General features: G+C 38.1%; 1 protein-coding gene across 1 annotated transcript in view; it reads left to right on the top strand.

Annotated features, from left to right (window-relative positions):
* Positions 1-331: 331 nt before the first annotated feature.
* LOC103513566 (regulating synaptic membrane exocytosis protein 1) overlaps positions 332-21,220 on the top strand; it is a gene marked incomplete at its 5' end in the record, with an annotated part of 66,639 nt that continues 45,750 nt past the window's right edge. Inside the window, 5 exon segments of the mRNA XM_026826729.1 lie at positions 332-446; positions 9,025-9,181; positions 16,618-16,869; positions 19,886-20,084; positions 20,595-20,789. Of these exon segments, the coding sequence (XP_026682530.1) occupies positions 332-446; positions 9,025-9,181; positions 16,618-16,869; positions 19,886-20,084; positions 20,595-20,789 (918 nt within the window).

Raw genomic sequence — 21,220 nt, 5'->3', positions numbered from 1 at the left:
AGACACCACCTACCTACTGATTACTGATTGAAATTTGATAAAACGCGAAACCACTTTTTTTTTTCAACTAAGTAGGAAACTTTTTCCAAATTGTTTATTTATTTATTTTTACTCAATTTAGCTACATAGGCTATTTGCGGCAATAAGGTGGCCTACAGTTCTTTCAACATTATCAGGAGCAGCCCCAATGAAAGGGTTAACTTTGAAATCTTGAATAAAAACCCCCAACTTTCAACACATTTTGATATTTGGACCCAAAATTGAGATTTCGAATTTCGACCCTGGTTATCGAAATGGTTTACTAACAATGTTATGTTGTCTGTTTCCACAGTTACCAAATTGAACACGGCAAGTTCGAGACAATGTGATATAGTTACTAGTTTGAGTGAGACTACTCTACAAGACTCGTCCCAGACCACATCCCCTCTACAGAGTACCATCAGTCCGTAAGTATATCAACATGCACTTAGTATCTGAGCTAAAGGCATTGCCCTACACCAAGTTCCACAGTAAGCACGCATGTGTATTGGTAGTGAATTCGGTGACGTCCTTTAGGCCAGCCACTTACTTTCAGGTAGATCTGACAGGCAGATCTGATCAGGTGTACCTACCTACCTACCAGGTCTACCTGATAGTGAATGGCTGGCCTTACATGAACAGATTCAAGTTCTTCTCACCTTCATAGATCGGTTACATCTTCGCGCTGTAGTAACTCTGAGCTGTGATAGTTCTGTAAACATCTGGTACCACGCTGAGTAAACTAAGGCAAACCTTGTCTTCTAGTTTAAACGCTGCTCAGGATAAAGGTAAGTAGGAGTTTTTTATGTTTGTAGTACAATTTGCCATTTTATAGGATGAACATTTTCGACTGCTTTTGATATGTAAAGCGGATTTTTAGTTTTCCTCCAACTTTAGCAGTGCGCTTCCTTCTACTTCTTCTTTCCCTTCTTCTTCTTTTGAGGTTTGATAGAGGGAATTGTAAGAACGGAGGTTTTATCTTCCCGAAAATGCCCGAAATTGAAGAGAGATGAAGAACAGCATAGGAGAAAGCCAGCTTATCCGAGAACGAACCTTATAAGTTCAGGATAAAAAAAGCCCCGGGTGGGGATCAAACCCTTGACCAGGCGCTTACAAGGTATGCGCGTTATTGTTCTAATTTGACGGACAACTAATAAAAGATCTCCTTCATGTGTCACTCTTCTATGATACACAAGTCATTTCACCAACACTTCAAACCCTTTTATCCCTTTGATGTCCAGCTAGAAGAAATATGATGACCTATGTATCTGATATTATGACCTGTGTAAATATATTACATGTATAACATTATCCTCGTAGTATAGCGAGAACGGAAAACAAAGAGGAGCATCCTTTTCTCATTTGAATTTCAAGAGGAAAATGAAGCTGAGAGGACAAAGGGCACGAAAAGAAAAAACAAACCATCTCACTACCTTTCGAAAAAAAGAGAGAAAAAAAATATCAAAAAAAAGAGATGGAAAAAGCCGAACGCAAGAAGTAGCTACAGTAAAAAAAAAAAAAAAAAAAAAAAAAAAAAAAAAATGGGGATTTTGAGTTACGCCTAATACCTATCAATAGCGAGTTTTTGCAAAATTAAGGTCTGTTTTTCATTCCTACGCCGCATCGATGTGGCGTTCACTCTGCGTCAGGAGTGGGGGTAAAAAGTGGAAATTCAACAAACATGACGACCTTACTACTTACTACTTACTACTTACTACTTACTACTTACTACTTACTACTTACTACTTACTACTTACTAAAAAAAAAAAAAAAAAAAAAAAAAAAAAAAAAAAACTTGGAGATTATACGAAAACCCCTTCTATAAAACATTTGTAGTGAGTTACAAAGAACAGCTCGGTCAAGATGTGACCCAAAGAACTTATTCATATTTTACAGAATGGAGAAGAATTTTGCTGAAGCCTGAACCATTTGCAACTCAGAGGAGCTAGATATATGTATGAGTACAAACATTATAGGAAAGAGCTTGAAATATCAACTAGAACGAATTTGGACTTTGGAAAAAAGAACCTTCTGAATAGCTGTCAAAATGTTAGTGACATTACACACTAGTATGAATCAGAAGTTATTTTTCCAAGTTACCTAACCCTTTATGGAACACCACAATCATTACTTGAGAATCAAATTTCGAACGAGAAAAAATGAATAAAGTGATAGTGTGAAGTAGGTAAGACCTCAATTTGGATAGAAAATCACTTTTCTATTTTGTGTAGCTATGTATTTTGACATAAAGGATAATGTAATGTAATGCCAGAGTTCCATGGCATATCACATAAAATAATCACACACAACTCAAGCTAGGTAGATGACCCTAAAAAAACTGCTAGATGTCTCTCCAGCATTTTGTCATAGCGTGAGACTGCACTTTTGGATAATGAGAAGTAGCCTGGTGACCCAGAATAATAAGTTACTCTCTGTCCTGAATAAAACCCTACTTATACTAAGGCCAAGGAGGTGCCATAGGGTCAGACACTGTGTGCTATTCAAATCCATATGACCTGCCACGTGCAGGATAATACCTCTCCTCAACCTCTACGTCCTCTACTCTCCTAATACATTACTTGACCTCTCTTCCTTTTATACTCAGAGCAGAATTAGATTTCCCATTGTTCTTGCGGAGGTCACTTGAATCTCTTTACCAGGGAAATTGTAAAATGTGGTGGTCATTTCTGAACGGGATTATTAGAGAAGGTCCTAAATATGAAAATAGAGTTGAGTAGAAAACAGATTTCAAAGTTTTCGATTTCCATCGAAAAGTATGAGATGGAGATGGATGGGAGCATTTCTCAAAAACTCTTGTATCTGAATAAAGGAGATAATTTTATCAACAACATCATTATTTTTGTACCTAATCGATCCTAATCCATTACGCATTTGAAAATCTATTATACCAAAAAAGGACATACCTACTTGGGGTTAAAGGCCATGAAAGACTTCGAAAGGAACTTTTTAGAGGGTATACGGCCTCTCCAAATGTTTTGAGATTGCAACAAGAATCAATATAACAGCAATACTAAAAATACTTTCAGGAGACCACAGTGATTGATTTATCGCACAACGTCCTCTGTGATTGCAACTACGAAGTCGTACGAGTGGTAAACTGATCCCGTGTAACCGCAGCCTAATTAGAGCGTATTGTAGTCACACAACCCACAGGGCGGAGTGAACTAACTCTCTTTATAACTTTCTATTTTAATATTCTAATTTATTTCCTCAAGAAGTGGCAAGAAAAAACCCATCAGAGCAATTAGCGAGCAAAATTATATTTCCTATTTAAAACAGAAATTTATGGAGAGAGAAAAAGTCTTTAAAAACGCTAATAATCGCCTCTACCCCTGAAGTGAGAGAGAGGGAAAGAGGAAAGAGAGAGAGAGGGAAAGGGAGGGGAGAGAGAAGAGAAGAGGGAGCCATGCAAACTTTTTTCATGCCATAAAAACTCAATTTTCAAAAATAAAATGAAAATAAAAAAAAGCTTCCTTCCCACCCCCCTTTCACTGAGCGCTATAGATGGGGGTAGTTAGTTTTTACGATACTTGAATGAGGTGTCAGTATAGTCATGTAAAAAGAAAACAATAGAGAGGAAAAGGTTGAGAGAAGAAAAAGAAAAGAAGGAGGGGAAAGTCAAAGGAGAGAAATGAAAATGTGAAGAGCGGCGAAAAGAAAGAACAAAGAATAATACGGAAGAATAGCTAAGGGAAAAGAGAAAACAATACAGAAGGGAAGAAGTGAATAGATGAGAAGGGAAAGAAAAGTGAGATGAGAAAACAAAAGGGAAGGGTCAAGAGAAAATAATAGAGAAGAAGGACGAAAAGAGGAGAAGCATAGGAAGAAGAGTGATAAAAATCTGAAGATAATGGAAAACAAAGGTGAGAAATCAAAGAAGTAGAGCAAATAAGAGAAAACAATCTAAGAGTACAGTAGAATTCACTGTACTCTTAGATTCTAGTATAATAGTAGAGCAAATAAGAGAAAACAATGTAAGAATGGAAAGACGAGAATCTAAGAGTACAGTAGAAATTACTGTAATTTCTACTGTACTCTAGAATCTAAGAGTACAGTAGAAATTTGCTATTATACGAGAATCTAAGAGTACAGTAGAAATTACTGTAATTTCTACTGTACTCTTAGATTCTAGTATAATAGCAAAGCAAATAAGAGAAAACAATGTAAGAATGGAAAGACGAGAATCTAAGAGTACGGTAATTTCTACTGTACTCTTAGATTCTCGTCTTTTGAAGAAGAAAAACCTGCCGAATCGGTTCGTGTAAAGATACACAGGCGTGCTTACTGGAACTTGGCCTGGCGCACTGCCGTGCGCTCAGATTACGAACACTCACTTGAAGCCGGCCGTTCGAATGAATGAGGGGAACTTGTCGAGAGACAGAAATCGAAACTCGATGATATTCTTTGGTACAAAATTAGTCATGTACCTATAGTTATGTACCTACCTATTAATGACGGAAATCGTTTTAATTTTGTTGTACAAATAAATAGAATTATCTCGATTAAAACCGTATGGAAATTGAGTGACACTAAGCGATGATGATGACAGATAAATTGCCGGAGTGATAATAATAAATTACATTAAAATGTATATTCTATTACATGGATCATGGAAATCGAATTAGAAATGACATGAAATGGACAGGCGCTAGTGGTGTGATATATTCCGTGTTCATTTAACAGTTTAGCACACTTTATTGATGTGAAATCATAGGGTGGGTGTTCATTGATGTGAAATCATAGGGTGGAATCATTAAATTTCATTAGACTGGAGGAACGCCGAGAGGAAGATTTTGTTGAATACACTCACATTTAGGTAGGGTACCAACTCGTAATTTACATCCCTAATAAAGGCCTGTGTCCAGAATTTTATTGAGGGGGGGGGGAGAGACTTCTTCATTTTTTTCGCATTTTCGTCAGCCTCTCAATCAGCCCTCCAGCCCACAGTAAAGGAGTAAAAAAACCACGAGGAGGCAGCCTTCTGGGCCCCTCCTAAGAGTAAGGTTCTGCCCAGTCCCTACAGAAGAATAGTTATGGGCTTTTAAACCATTAAGAAATTGGTAGGTTAATAAATAATCCTTATATGCACATAGAAATTCATACAAAAATTATATTTAGAAACATCTATCTTCACACCCTTAGGAAGGCTATCAAGGGACCGAAGTTCTAAATCTACAAGCATCAGCTGATGGGTTATGTAACTGTCAAAACTGCCAGCCTAATAGTTAGCTTAGTTGGTAGTGCGTCTGCCTTGTAAGCGCTAGGCCGCGGGTTCGATTCCCGCCCGGGGCGGATTTTATCCTGATGGGATAATGTTCGTTCTCGGAAACGGCTGGCTTTCTCCTATCCTGTCTTCCTTCTCTCCTCGATTTCGGGACGATAAGACCATAGCAGTTAAAGTTCCCTCTGTCAAACCTCTTAAAAAAAAAAAAAAAAAAAAAAAAAAAAAAAAAAAAAAAAAAAAACAAAAAAACCTTTGCAGTTGAGCACGTGCTCAGCACAGGATTGCAATAATTCGGTATTTATGAATCGGTTTTTCTACCTAAGAACGTACCCTCTAGTCCTAAGAACAATCTTCAGTTCTTAGGACTAGAGGGTACGTGAGACGAGGACTAGGGTTGGGAACCACTGATGTAAAGTAGTCGTTCAGCTCATCTAGAGTGAACGTAACAGGAGGAGAAGACTTTAAATTACCAATGCCCAAGTAATTTAATTTCCGCCAGGTGGACTTAGAACTTCCTCTCAAAATACTGAAAGAAAACCGTCGCTGCGCACGTCGAACAATCTCAAGCTTGATAAGGAGAACCAAAAGGCAGATATATTGTGCAGAACTTCAAAGAATTATTATAGTTTATTTGTTAAAAGCCGACATGTTTCGGAGACGCTCCAAATAATCTATAATAATTCTTTGAAGTTCTGCACAATATGTATCTACCTTTTGGTTCTCCTTATCAAGTTGACCCACAGAACTTATATATACCTACTGCTGAAACCCTCCAAGAGAATCTCAAGCTTGACCTTTGCAAAGATTCGTCTGACCAGTCTTTCCGTAGGGTGAGAACGAGAACGATCTTAAATTGAATCAACCAATCAGAATCAGTTTTAAATTTCATGCCCATACACATATGTAGGTAGGTACCTATAGGAAATATGGAAGCACCGATTTTTTTATTTTTATTTTTTTTTTTTTTTTGCTAAAATTTAGTTCTTCTCTGTATGTTTTCAGAACTGTTCTGCAGCCATTACGTTCACGGGCAGTAACTTCGCTGGTCTTCACACGCAACTATTGTGTCTCACAGGATTTCTTCTGTTGGGAACTCTATCCTTCTGCTATGTCTCCAAGAGATTGCATCGCAGGCGAAAAGAAATGTCCTCAGGAGGATTACCACTCTCTTGGAATGTGAGGAGTGTTGAGGAGAGCCAGTCGAGTTAGCTCAGGTTGTCTGTTCCGTAAGCATCAAGGCCCATTCCCTCTTAACCTTCGGGGAAAATCGTGTCGTGTGTAGTGGGAACACTCCCATTTAAATTACTTTACTTACAGGCCATTCGGAGAAAAAATCGGATGAAACTCACGACGAGTAGGAATGGACCTTTAGATCGCGGACACGTTTCCCTCCCAGGGCGAACTTTAGGAGGTTCGTTCTAGGAACGGCTTGGATTTCTCCTATCCTGTCCAGGAGGGAATCGGGACGAATAAGACGTCCATTGTTACAATTTCGTCTATTAAACCCCATGGAAAGGAAATATTGAGGGGATCTGTTTAAAGCCAGATGTAGAAGGCTGGGGTACATTGTAGAAGGCTGGGGTAAGACTTTTAGAGAGGAGTCTAATGCCTGGTGCCACGAATTTAGATCAACTGTATAAAAAGGAATTTTAACTGTGTTGTTGTTGTTGTTGTTGTTGTTGTTGTTGTTGTTGTTGTTGTTGTTGTTGTTGTTGTTGTTGTTGTTGTTGTTGTTGTTGTTGTTGTTGTTGTAGCGGCTTTAGCTTTCGCCGAATGGCGATAGCAGAATAAAGAAAAGATGTCTTTTTGTATCTGCTATACACCGGGGTGATGGTCTCTAGCTCTAGCCATGTTAAATTGGCTGGCTCGTCCTGAACCGCAGTCAACCATCGTGAGGATTTGTACTTGGTCTTTAAAAGCAGAGAGAACCCTTTGAAGAACTGCCAGCTAGCTAGGCTGGTTAGGGTTAGCTGTTCTCCTCCCTGTTTATAGTACCACAGCCAGACGCTAGTCTTCTCTCTGTTTAACGTCCCCTAGCCAGACACTAAATTTATTATGGTAAATTGATGTTGCCAATTGATGCTGCCAAAAGTTATAAATTAAAAATTTGGCAATGTTGGATTCCAATTTACAAAAAACCGGATGGACTTTAGACACCAGTGGTATGATGTTCTACAAACTATAAGGTACTCCAAAGACAAATCATGGTTAGCGATCCTAGTTACCTTCTAGGGTAGCGTGGCCGCCTTGTAAGCGCTAAGGTCGCGGGTTTGATTCCTACCCGGGACGGATTTTATGTAAAACAGATTACCTATAGATTTTTTCATTTTATTTTTTCTCGAAACGACCGATATTCTCCTATCCTGTCCTCCCTCTCTACGCTTTCGGGACGAGAAGACCTCAGCAGAGAACAGCTTCTCTTCTACCAAACCTTCGTACATTCCTGTTAATGGAACCATTGGCAATATTACCTGCACGTGTAGTGTGAACTGTGACGTCAGAACTTGGAATAGTCCCTCAGATTCTGAGAACTTTACCCCAAGGATTACATTTATTTTGAGAGAGCTATATTGAAGGGTTTTGTACAGCACCTAAATGGGGAGTATTGTGTCTCTTCTCGCCCATTTGATGAGAGGCATACTACGGGATGGGCATGCTGACACAGACCTCATGCGTCCAATGTAGCAGTTGTTTAATTGGTACGAAATAAAAACGGCGGTGAAACACTCATTTAAAAAAAAAAAAAAATGTATTAGCGCCGTGTCCATGTCGATTAAGTATGCAATATGCAACGTTTGTGAAATTGGTGGAGGTGACTGAAAACCATAGTAATACGAGTATTTACATACCTACCTATCTAGGTATTCAACTATTCTCTTTTACTGTTGGCCAGACTCCGAAAATTTGCTCTTGGCCTCCCTCCCTCGACAAAACACTGGATACGGTTCTGCCTACAGTTTCCATTTCCGAAAGGAAAATACACCTAAGGTATTAAAATTGAAATCGTTGCTATTACCTACACTTTCGGCTTTAGTGTTTCGTAGGTGCCTAGTGCCTAGAATGATACCCTCTAGCTGGCCATAGGTGATACATTCCTGTTTTTTGGCAAACAAATGAGCATAAATGAAAAAAGGCTGTTCCAATATAAAAAAATAAAATCGTCCAATTACAACAACTAAATGAAGGATGTAGGGTAGCCATCTGAACTCTGTAGCTATAACGGTCTAGCAGGTACGATTTTTTTAACATGCAAAAAATCCTTAACCTGACCATAGGTGCTACACTCACCCTACATATTTACATATTCAACTATTCTCTTTTACTGTAGGCCAGACTCCGAAAATTTGCTCTTGGCCCCCCTCCCCCGACAAAACACTGGATACGGTTTTGCCTACAGTTTCCATTTCCGAAAGGAAAATACACCTAAGGTATTGAAATTTCTTGTTGTCAAATGTCCGGAACTTGGCCATTAGGTCATTCTCCCACGAGCATCCCAATATTTTTCCACGATGTTGTTGCTGGACATTAGTGCAGGACAGGAATTTAGGTGTGGCTGGATTTAGGCATTGAAATTTATATCGTTGCTATTACACTTTCTGCTTTAGTGTTTTGTAGGTGCCTAGTGCCTAGAATGAACCTTTTTTCTAAGTAGGTATGTATTTTAACATGATTAGGAGGTAACGTAGGTACCTACAGATCTTCTTATTACCGTGACTAGAATGAAACCCTCTAGCTAAATTTAAATTTCCTCTCTGTTTCAGACCAAAATCAGACAAGCCTGCAGCTCGTCTGGGTAATTGTCGAGTTTGTCTGAAGAGTTTCAAGCCTGATGATTATTCACGCGTATGTTATGAGTGTCATCAGAAAGTGTGTGAAGATTGTGCCTCCTATTCCAAACTAGATGAAAATCAGGATGAGGTAAGTGACCCCTCTATTGTTGTATTGTGTTCTTTGTTCTTGGACTAATAGGTATTTTTGGAGCCAAAATAAAAACCCTTAGGTATTGGTCTAAAATTCTAAATTGATATTCCAAACTAGATGAAAATCAGGATGAGGTAAGTGACCCCTCTATTGTTGTATTGTGTTCTTTGTTCTTGGACTAATAGGTATTTTTAAAAACCCTTAGGTATTGGTCTAAAATTCTAAATTGATAATTCATCCATTTAGGTACCCATATATTTCTTCAAGGGCCTAACATTTTTTTTTTTTTTTTTTTTTTTTTTTTTTTTTTTACAAAATTTTACGGGACAACGTCCCATTTATTACAATAAAAAAAAAAACTGAATGCTAACAATACAAAAGAAAAAAAAAACATACAAAAATGAAAAATAAAAAATTAAATAAAAATAAAATAGAAATCAAATTACAAGTTTACCTATACGCTAATGAAATGAGTATTTTTATTGAGGATACAATTCCATACCTCGGCTGGGATTGAACCCACGCCTTCCTGTTAACCAGTCGAGCGCCTTGACCACTACACCACCACAGGATACTCAGAAAAACAGTCAAATTAGCAGATACAAAACGCAAAAACCAAAGAAAACGATGTGATCAGATTAGCAAGAGCCAGAAGAATTTCTTTTTTCATGGTTGGTTACGTCCCACGCAATGTTGCCAAGCGTAGGGCGCATTTCTAAATTTGAATCTCATTATTTTTCCCGCGCACACTTTGGGGACGAATTTCTTAGAGAAGAAATACTTTAAAAAAAAAATCTTTTCGGATTATTTATTATTTTTGACGATCTTTACGAAAAAAATACATTTGGACAGTTATATTTTTCATGAGAATCATCAATTCAGCCATTTTAGTACCCATATATTTCTTTAAGGGCCTAACTCCACGGATGTATAACTGGTAAAGATAATAAGAGAAAGGGGTTTTACCCTCCATTTGGTGACAATCTGCCCACCTAATATATTCACATTAACCTCACCCTGGCTGAGTGGGGCCGGGAAAAGTCAACAGCACACGATTGCCCATCTGGATACTAACCACGCGCAACGGTGTTTAACTTCAGTGGTCCAATGGGAACTATTGTATTCAACCGTGATATTACCTCTGGCTACTCAAGAGTCCAAACCCGCACCCTACTTATTAGCTAGCCATTAGTCTTACAGCTGATATACTGTGCTATATTGTAAGCCCAAGTATTTGTCTCTCCTTCCTAAGCTATACGAGTATCTCCAAACTCAAGGGACATATAAAACATACTTTATATTTATTTGTCTTTTGCGAGTTGTGTATCTTGGAAAGTCTCCAAGAAAATGTTAAATACATCGTCTCCCCACCATTAGTACTACTCCCTACCCTTCGCTTGTCCCTAGCTCCCCATCATCAAGTGATGATATACCCCGCAATAGCTATTTAGTGTCTCGTTTTTTCCCCTCACTTTATTTTCAAGTTAACATGGGTATTTAATTTAACATTAATGTTACACAACAGCTTCTGTTCCTAATGTCTCAATTTGTAACTTCTGATCATTATGGCTGGGGGTTTGTTCCCTTTTTTCTGCCTCTGTTAAATACCTTACATAATGACGTATTATTCTATTATTTCCCATCATTTTGACGATGTTGGGTATAGGTATCTACCATTAGTGTTTTTCATTTTAGTAGTGTGTTTGTAATTTTACTAGTTTGTAATTTTCCTTCTATCTTTATTCACTTTAGCTACCTACCAATGACCGAGGTGTCCTTTTAGAGGCCCTTTTTATGATATTATTGATATTTTGAGAGAAAGAAGGAAGAGAAAATGAGATAAAGAAAGAAAGAGAGATGAAGAGAGAAAGTGTGGCATTATTTTGTCTTGTACATCGCATTTTGGAAACTCAAACACATGAAAAACTTCTGCCCCATGTAACAAGAATGAGATAAATTAGAGAAGAAAAAGAGCGAGAGAGAGAGAGAGAGAGAGAGAGAAGGGGGAAATAGGTTAACAAATTGAAAATAATTGAAAGATTTATAAATAAATAATTGTTAACTCTCCCTCTCTCTTTCTCTTACCAAGCAATTTCTATAGAAAAGAGCGAGTGAGAGAGAAAGAGAGCAAACGAAGGGCGCCGGACGAAGGAAGAGAGAGGGAGAGAGAGATACGTACCTTCTTTCGACAAAACGTGAAAGCAACAAAAGGTAACAATAAGAAAAGGAAGGAAAATCATAAATGGGAAAAAGTAACGAGAGAGAAATCACTGAAAAGTGAGAGAATTGGAAAGAGAGAGAGAGAGAAAGACAGAGGTACAAAATAAAGGAGATAGAAAGAGAGAAGACACAGAAGAGGGAGAGAGAGAAAGAATAAAAAAAAGGGAAAATGAAAGAATAGAAAGGAGGAGGAGGGAGAGAGAAGGAAACAGGAAGAGTGTAGAGGGAGACAACACAAATGAAGGAAGAGAAATAGAGAGAGACAGAGAGAAAGGGAGAGAGAGGGAGAGACAGAGAGAAAGGGAGAGAGAGGGAGAGACAGAGAGAAAGGGAGAGAGAGACAGAGAGAGAGAGAGAGAGAAAGAGAGAGAGAGAGAGAGAGAGAGAGAGAGAGAGAGAGAGAGAGGAAATTAGAGCAACAGTTAAAAGAACCTGTTGAGTGTGCGCTACTTCTCTATTGATTTTTTGAGGTAAAAAAATAATCCCTCCCGTCTCTCTCTCTCTCTCTCTCTCTCTCTCTCTCTCTCTATTTCCCTTACGTCTCTTTCATTGTATCCCTCCGTTCTTTCTCGATCTTTTTGCTTCCTCTTTTGTTTCTTGTTCTCCTCATTGCTTTCTCCTTTCTTTCTCTCTTTTTGTCTTCTATTTTACACTAGGTAGGTTCTTATTGTGGTTCCTAAATTTATTATGTTGTTGTTGTTGTTGTTGTTGTAGCGGCTTTAGCTTTCGCAGAATGGCGATAGCAGAATAAAGAAAAGATGTCTTTTTGTATCTGCTATACACCGGGGTGATGGTCTCTAGCTCCAGCCATGTTAAATTGGCTCGCTCGTCCTGAACCGCAGTCAACCATCGTGAGGATTTGTATATCTTTGTCTCATACCTCATGTTTCAACACAATTACCTACTCAACTCATCCTTATGAGTGTTGTTTTACGAGATGTTATCACAACATTCTTTCTTTCTTTCTTCTACTTTTCTTCTTCTTCTTCTTCTTCTTCTTCTTCTTCTTCTTCTTCTTCTTCTTCTGAGTTTTCCTTCTCTTTCTCTCAATTAAGATGTTTTTTTTTCTTCCTTAAATGCATTGTAGTTACCTATTCTCGTGTACCTTTAACAATTAAAAGTCGAGGAACATGACTTACCTGACCTACATGAGTGTATTTATGAACAAAAATTCTTGCTCTCAAGTCAGACTGAAGTCCATTTGAACCAATCAGATGTTTTGGAATTAATACTTCATTGCAGCTTGAGAACCACAGTCTTTTGTTCGTAAATTTACACTCTGTAGGTATAGTGATTACACCCTGTATATTTATATCGCTTACATATCGAAGCTCTGTGTATTTGACAGCAGAAACAAAATGATATGACAAACTTTTCCTCAGCTTTTCCTTTCCTCCATTTTCTAACGACGTATTTATTCTCTTCAGTCCCCAGTGTTCATATCTATTGATTAGATACTAGATAGGTATACTCTGAGCTCTAAGTATTCATATCTATACGTGTTTCTTACTATCCTCGAAGTTGAGTTGTTGAATGTAAAGAAGGCTGAGTAGACCAGCTTAATCTGGCTGGGGGACAGGGAGTATACCAGCTTGAATTTCCCTAGCTAAAGAAGTACCTAGCAAAGGTTGAGTGAGAAGGGCATTCGTAAAATTTTGTAGCCAAAACCAAATGTCAGCCTAAAGCAATCACCCTATAGTTAGGGCTGATTGAGATGCTGACGATAAACGCCGACTCCGTCTGTACACGGGAAAAGGCAAAGAAAAAGAAGAAGAAGAAGAAAAAGAAAAAGAAGAAGAAGAAGAAAAAGAAGAAGAAGAAGAAGAAGAAGAAGAAGAAGAAGAAGAAGAAGAAAGAAAGCTGTCTAAACGGAGTTAGATTCGTATAAGTTTAACCCATATTTTGTTGCTGTTGCCCCTACATCTAAGCCTCAGAGTGGACTTTTTATGCATTGAAATAGAAGTATGTCAGGACCTGAGTACCTTTACTACCTGTGTACTGAAGAGGTAAAGTATACTATTCGTTTTCCATCACATGAAATGAGTTTAGTTTTCACATGAGCTCCTTTGTTTCCAATGTGAAAATACATTTAGGTAGCTCTTAGTTCTGACAAAGGATATTTTGTTAGTTTACAGACAGAGGCCTGGCTTTATAGTTTCATCAGATACATTATAGAGGTTCCTAGTACTAATACTGTATCCGTATAGTATCTGGTACCTTATAGATTTACTGTAAATCCCGTATCCCTTGGTAGATAGGTGCAATTCCATACATAGAACTGACCTCCCTTGTTTTACACTCAAATATCGGGACCAAGAAAAAATCCACACAGATAGAATCGACCCCCCCTATTCTTGTTTTACACTGAAAATTAGATTTTGTTTCTAAATTTACAATACCAGGTAGAGTAAATTTGAACAGAGGGATTAACTTCATGTTGGTCCATTGTTTGGAAGTTTCCGAGGCCTAATATAAATATAAAAATCAAGATAAAGGAAAGCAATAGGAAAAAAACTACCTACCTAGCAGCTACGTTGTTAAAGAATAAAAAAAAAGTGAAGGAATATTTCACACCAAAGAAGAAGAAATTTCCGAGAAAACAAAGTACCTACCTGTAACGAAGAAGAAAGAAAGAGGATGAGGAAAAAGGCTCTCTCTCTCTCTCTCTCTCTTCCATAGCGGAAAAAAAGGTAAAAAATCACATCCCCATGTTCTCACAAACTGTAGGCGTCAGTTAAGAGAGAGAGAGAGAGAGAGAGAGAAATTTTGAGGAGGAAAAAATAAATAAAATGTGAGAGAAAGAGAAAGAAAAAGACAGAGAGAGAGAGATGTAGGCCTACCGAATTTCTGAAGGAATGAAAATAATAACTCATGAGAAAAGTTTCTTTTTCCTTTTTATTTTGCTCAGCTGAACCCTGGTTTTTTGGAAAGGTGTTACTCCTTTATCCTTCCTCCTTTCTCATCCTGGCTTAGGACAGGCAACGGCGGAGTTATTTTGCTTACGTTAATAATTTGTAACGTGGGTATTGTCACCTGCACATTGGGATTAGGGGTGGCTCTTAACATACAGACGAGGAGATCGAAAAATACCTACTCTTTATCATTTCGAAATTCCTTGCGCTCTAAGGTGATCGAACCCACGCCTTCCCACTAACTGACGAGTACCCTAATCACTAAGTATTGTACATTCCCTAACTCCTCATTCTTCTTCTTTTTCTTCGCCTTTTCCAATGTTCAGATGGGGTCGGCGTTTGTCGTCGGCCTCTCAATCAGCTTAAGAGTGATCGCTTTGAGGCCAACTGGTTTTGGCTACACAAAATTTTCCGAGTGGGATGCCCTTCGCACTCAACCTTCGCTATATTGATATAGCGTGAGGAGATTTGGACTAGTCTACTCCCTGTTTATAGTTTATAGTCCCCTAGCTAGATTCCCTTGTAATTCAAATATATGTAGGTACGAGCAGGTATCAGCTCTGTGAATAAGATTCAGAATTTATTCCTCCCACAGCCGCGCGAATAAAAAAAATATTAAATTATGCTAAAAAGCATGGAAAAGTTAAAGCCGGCGAACTAATTAAGTATTTTTCTCGCCTGTTTATTTATAGAGGATGAATAGAGAATAGCTCCTCCTACCCCACGGAACATATTTAATATAAAAGCTCCTCTCTTGATTTATGAATGGGGAAAAATTCAAGTTTTTTGTTTAGAAAATTGCTAATAGATAGGTACCTATGTAGAATATACAGTTTTTGAATAAATAGCGCAGACTTTCTAATTTCTAATTGGCAATATTAATTTTTTTTCCTCTCATCTTTCTGTTTGACAGAAATTAGGTAGGAGGAATCGTTTCCCCTTTTTTCTGACAAAAAGTAAGTTAGGTAGATACTTTTTAATGTGATGGTGAAGTTAGAGCTTTTTGCTCTTACGTGGTTTGTAGGTGTAGGTACATAGGATAGGTGTTCAGGCATGGGTAGGTAGTTCTATTCGTAACAAAGTTTCTTCTACATGTACAAAGTTCTTTAAAAAGTATTTCAGCCTCGACCCGGAGCCCCATGTGATAGAGTTTAATCTCAATAGTCCGACGCGACATCCGATCATCATTCAACATAATTTGCAATTTGTTGTAATTCCCCTTGCAGGTATTTCCCATTGAATTAATGTGAAAGCGGTTCGAGGTACAATGTTTTCCAAAAAGGAAATCGTTGTTCCCAAATTCACGACATTTGAAAAAAAAAAAAAAAAAACACCATTTAAATAACCAACATTGTTATTATTCAATATGAATATCAAACACCCCTCTCTACTTATCACCTTAACAGTACATTTCAACTCATGTACCTATTATGAGCATCTCTCTGTTATGTTCACAGAACACATGGCGTTGAAAAAGCATGGAAAAGTTAAAGCCGGCGAACTAATTAAGTATTTTTCTCGCCTGTTTATTTATAGAGGATGAATAGAGAATAGCTCCTCCTACCCCACGGAACATATTTAATATAAAAGCTCCTCTCTTGATTTATGAATGGGGAAAAATTCAAGTTTTTTGTTTAGAAAATTGCTAATAGATAGGTACCTATGTAGAATATACAGTTTTTGAATAAATAGCGCAGACTTTCTAATTTCTAATTGGCAATATTAATTTTTTTTCCTCTCATCTTTCTGTTTGACAGAAATTAGGTAGGAGGAATCGTTTCCCCTTTTTTCTGACAAAAAGTAAGTTAGGTAGATACTTTTTAATGTGATGGTGAAGTTAGAGCTTTTTGCTCTTACGTGGTTTGTAGGTGTAGGTACATAGGATAGGTGTTCAGGCATGGGTAGGTAGTTCTATTCGTAACAAAGTTTCTTCTACATGTACAAAGTTCTTTAAAAAGTATTTCAGCCTCGACCCGGAGCCCCATGTGATAGAGTTTAATCTCAATAGTCCGACGCGACATCCGATCATCATTCAACATAATTTGCAATTTGTTGTAATTCCCCTTGCAGGTATTTCCCATTGAATTAATGTGAAAGCGGTTCGAGGTACAATGTTTTCCAAAAAGGAAATCGTTGTTCCCAAATTCACGACATTTGAAAAAAAAAAAAAAAAAACACCATTTAAATAACCAACATTGTTATTATTCAATATGAATATCAAACACCCCTCTCTACTTATCACCTTAACAGTACATTTCAACTCATGTACCTATTATGAGCATCTCTCTGTTATGTTCACAGAACACATGGCGTTGCAGTATCTGCCGTCGTAAGCTACAATCCCGGGCACAACCAGTTCTATCTCAGAACTCCACAGATTCTCTATTGGACGTCCCTGTACTGGAAGCTCTACAGCGCCGTCACTCCGACGTCAAGATCGGATCTGCCAACTCCGGCGCTCATCCAGCCAACCAGGGCCTAGCACCCCCTCGCTCCCCTGAACTTAGACGACATTCTGATGTATCACCGGCCTCTCTGAAAGAACTCGAAAAGGTAGACACACTTTACTTTCGTAATTTAGGTAATTTAAACGAGAGCTGAAGAGGCTAATAATGTGAATTTACTGTTAGTCAAAACATGATGTAGGTGGTTATCTATCTTTCGAACTGAAAAATATCAGGAGGAAAAAAAAAAAAAAAAAAAAAAAATCTGGTCATGTAAACTTCCCCAAACCCCATAAGATGCGTTATTTAATTAGTTTCCTGCGTATACTACGTAGGCGTAGGCCGAAAACCATCTGCCCTCGTCTTGCCATCAAACACTTCGCCTCCAACACCAAGCTCTGTATATTTCATAGGAAAGCACATTATCCCATCCCATCAGAATGTGTGCTGAGTTTAATGTGAAAGAGAGTCGGGCAGGGTGAGATGTACTCGTATAAAGAATTGTTTACTCAAAGGCTGACAGGCGCCAGACTAGCTTAATGAATTCGGAGTTCAACACAAAGTCTGATACGAACGCGTCAGAAATGGAAATGAAAAATGTCCTGCCCTTGCCCAGGCCTTAAAGTTGAAATCCTTAGTATCGTACGTAGTTAGACGGCCGGCCACGGATCTAAGCCTTTGTCGGAAAAAAATTCCGACTTCAGTCTTTTCAGGGTCTGAGAGACCTGGCCGGCCATACACGATGAGTTTTATCTCATGAGATTTAACTCATGAGATATCTCATGAGATAAATCTCATCTGATGCGATACCACACACGATGAGTTTTCAAGTAAGTTTTCATAAGATCCACACAGTGAGATTTCTTTAATATTTCGATTTTTTTCATATAAATCGCTATATTTCGGGAACCGTTTTATCGATTAATTTGAAATTTGGATATGTTTTAGGGAAGAATATTTGGGATATTTTCATCTCCTAACGTGCGTTATAAGAACGATTTGAGAACGACTTTTTTCGGTTTTTTAGTTGCAAAAATCGATTTTCCTTGAATATCAGGAAAACCGATAAATCGATTTTCATGAAAATTTATAGAAAGGTATAAAATATTGTTTTACATATTCATATTAAATTGTATTGAGATCGGACAAACCGTTCCAGAGATATAGGCCCTATCTGATCTGACAACTTAACTGATGTCTCATCTCCCCCCACACACGATCAGATAACTTCATCTTAACTTCATCTCATGAGATAAATATTATGAAATTTCAATATTCATGAGTTCATCAGATAAGTTGAACTTATCTGATAGAAAACACCCACACACGATAAGTTTTAACTCATGAGTTCAACTCATGAGTTCAACTCATGAGATAAAACTCATCGTGTATGGCTGGCCCTAGGTAATAGGTTTGTTCGATAGTTGGAGCTCCAGTGAAGGCCGAAGAAAAGAACCTAGTAGCAAATAAACCAAGGGAACGACCTAGAAAGAAAACATTCCAAGACATCATTGTAGGAAAGTATGAGATTTTTACTCTAAAATACTCGTATCAACAACTATTCATCATTGTAGTCAATATACAAAAGCTTCCAACACCTGAGATGAAATGAACTTTGAGTGTCCTTACATTTTTGTCATAGCAAAAAGGTTCCAAGAAAATAATTGAATATAGAATACTCATCCCAGATGATCCCAAATTTTGTCGACAAATCCCAATCGGAACGAACAAAAGGATGAAAACAAGATCCCAATAGTTCAAGTGAGGAGAAAGCTCAAGTATTTTCCAAATGTCAGCAGTAGGTAGGTGCTTGAGACTCTTGAGATGATACAGAACAATAACACACAACTTTCTACTTATACTCTCTACTCTCCTTTAAGGATGAAAACAAGATCCCAATAGTTCAAGTGAGGAGAAAGCTCAAGTATTTTCCAAATGTCAGCAGTAGGTAGGTGCTTGAGACTCTACACACAATTTTCTACTTATACTCTCTACTCTCCTTTTGTTGAAAGTCACCTTCGCCCAAAAGTTCAGATAAATGCACATCAACACAAGATAACATGATCGAAGATTTAAAGTTCGAAGAGCTTTTACGAAGATACAAGTTTCCCTGTTCACACGTTCACCCCTAAGCCAAACTTTACGAAACATCGAGATGGTATGGTTTACTCTGAAGAAAACTTCATCTCTTCTTAATATCTCAAAACTTAACATAGGTACCTATACTGTTCTGAAAAACGGGCTCATCTCTCCTTTTGTTGAAAGTCACCTTCGCCCAAAAGTTCAGATAAATGCACATCAACACAAGATAACATGATCGAAGATTTAAAGTTCGAAGAGCTTTTACGAAGATACAAGTTTCCCTGTTCACACGTTCACCCCTAAGCCAAACTTTACGAAACATCGAGATGGTATGGTTTACTCTGAAGAAAACTTCATCTCTTCTTAATATCTCAAAACTTAACATAGGTACCTATACTGTTCTGAAAAACGGGCTCATAAATTCAAGAAAGTACAAATCTCCAAAAATCTACAAGAAAACCTCCAAATTTAAGAAAGTACGAATTTCCGAAATTCTCAAAGAAAACCTCAATATTCAAGAAAGCATGAATCTCCAAAAGTGTACAAGAAAATCTCCAAATTCAAGAAGTCCACAAAATTCTAGGAGGTATTCAAAAGAAGTTCACAAAATTCCAAGAGGTATTCAAAAGAAGTTCACCAAATTCCAAGAGGTATTCAAAAGAAGTTCACAAAATTCCAGGAGGTATTCAGAAGAAGTTAAAAAATTCAAGAAGAAACTGAAAATGCCAGAATGTGAAACGTAAATAGGAAATAAAACAAAATTCAATCACCCGTGTTTTCATTTCTGTATTCAATAGATAAGATACCCACAACAAGTATTATTAGGGACATCAGGATAAGGATCTCGAACTTCTTCAATATTTTCGCAAAACTTTAGCGAAATTTCAGTGGCGTCTTGACATGTTCTAGGGAAGTGCCGATCCCTTTCTTTCCTACGGCCCCCCTCCCTATTTACCTTTTATTGAAAACAGTAGGTAGGTAAATGATTTTTTAAAATATCACGCCACTCCATTGGCCCCATACTCTGATCTTGTCGTTCGCAGGCTGTACAGAAAGTGAAGAGTGAGCAGCGTGGAAACCTAGACTGGAACCAGAACAATACGCCAAGTATTAATAACAATATTAATGTTAGTCATAAGAAATCCTCAGGATCTCCCGGGTCCACGCCACGGGTACCCAGCCCGTCTGTGGAGAAGAGGAATGAGAACAATTGGGACTCAAGACTGAAACCGTCGCATCTAGGTAAGTGTTCAGGGATGTACAAGAGTACTTATCTACCTATCTATTGTATTTTATTTCTGAGGTGGAGGTTTGACGTAACTGATGTATCTATAACTGCTGCATTCTGTAATGACGAGGGTTTTATGCTCCATTCATACATAAAAGTCCACTGAAAGGATTAGGTGTAGGGTGTAGGGGCAAACATTCGGTGCTATTAACCTCACCCAGCCTGAGTGAGGACGGGAAAAACCAGTATAACAAGATTGCCCAGATGGTCACTCATTCGGATACCTAATACTAACCACGCACAAGGCTATCCATCGAGGTCCTAGGGTTGATAGAGGTTTGAGGCACCTTCCCATTATTATCTTAAAGCTCTTTATGTACTTTTTCAAGATTAACGCAGCTTTGCTTCGAGATATCGATTGTTCACGATAAACGAAGATTTGCTTCGAGATATCGAGAGTAGCTCTTTCACTTCTTCATTTCAAGCGTGAGAGAAGGTTCCTAAGTAAGCGTTGTGCTTCACAGATGCAGATGTAGAGGGAGATGACCATGATGATTCGGATCATAAGATAAGGCGAGGAAGCAAAGCTGGCACCACGAGACGACGGAAATCCCGTGTTGTACAGAAACAACATAGCTATGATGATGAAATCAAAAACAACAACCAAGCACAATCAGTAAACCCTCAGCAAGCTCCTCCATCCCATGAAACTAGCTTAGGTAAGTGAAAAACCTCGCTATCACATTGCATTCCATAACAAAAATGTTTACTCACAGCCCCGTGCTTAGTGTCCAATTCACCCATATGGGTCTTACAGGCCCATGTAGGATAGATAAATAATCTTATCATCAGATCTAAAATAAACAGTGTTATAAATAGCTAGGTACCATGAAAGGGTACTTACCTTTGGTCTTGGTATTTCTAAGCCCTCTATGAAGGAAGCAGGAAGCAACCTCAGTATTTAATCCTAGGCCCGCTTGTGTGGCGAACTCAAGTTATACTATGTTCTCATTTATTGAAGACTGTGTTGGTACCATGAAAGGGTACTTACCTTTGGTCTTGGTATTTCTAAGCCCTCTATGAAGGAAGCAGGAAGCAACCTCAGTATTTAATCCTAGACCCGCTTGTGTGGCGAACTCAAGTTATACTA

This window comes from Diaphorina citri, unplaced genomic scaffold, assembly GCF_000475195.1.
Source record: "Diaphorina citri unplaced genomic scaffold, Diaci psyllid genome assembly version 1.1 scaffold988, whole genome shotgun sequence".
NCBI classification, from domain to species: Eukaryota; Metazoa; Arthropoda; class Insecta; order Hemiptera; family Psyllidae; genus Diaphorina; species Diaphorina citri.
Note: the sequence above shows the minus strand (reverse complement) of the source record. Positions and strands in the feature narration are given on the sequence as shown.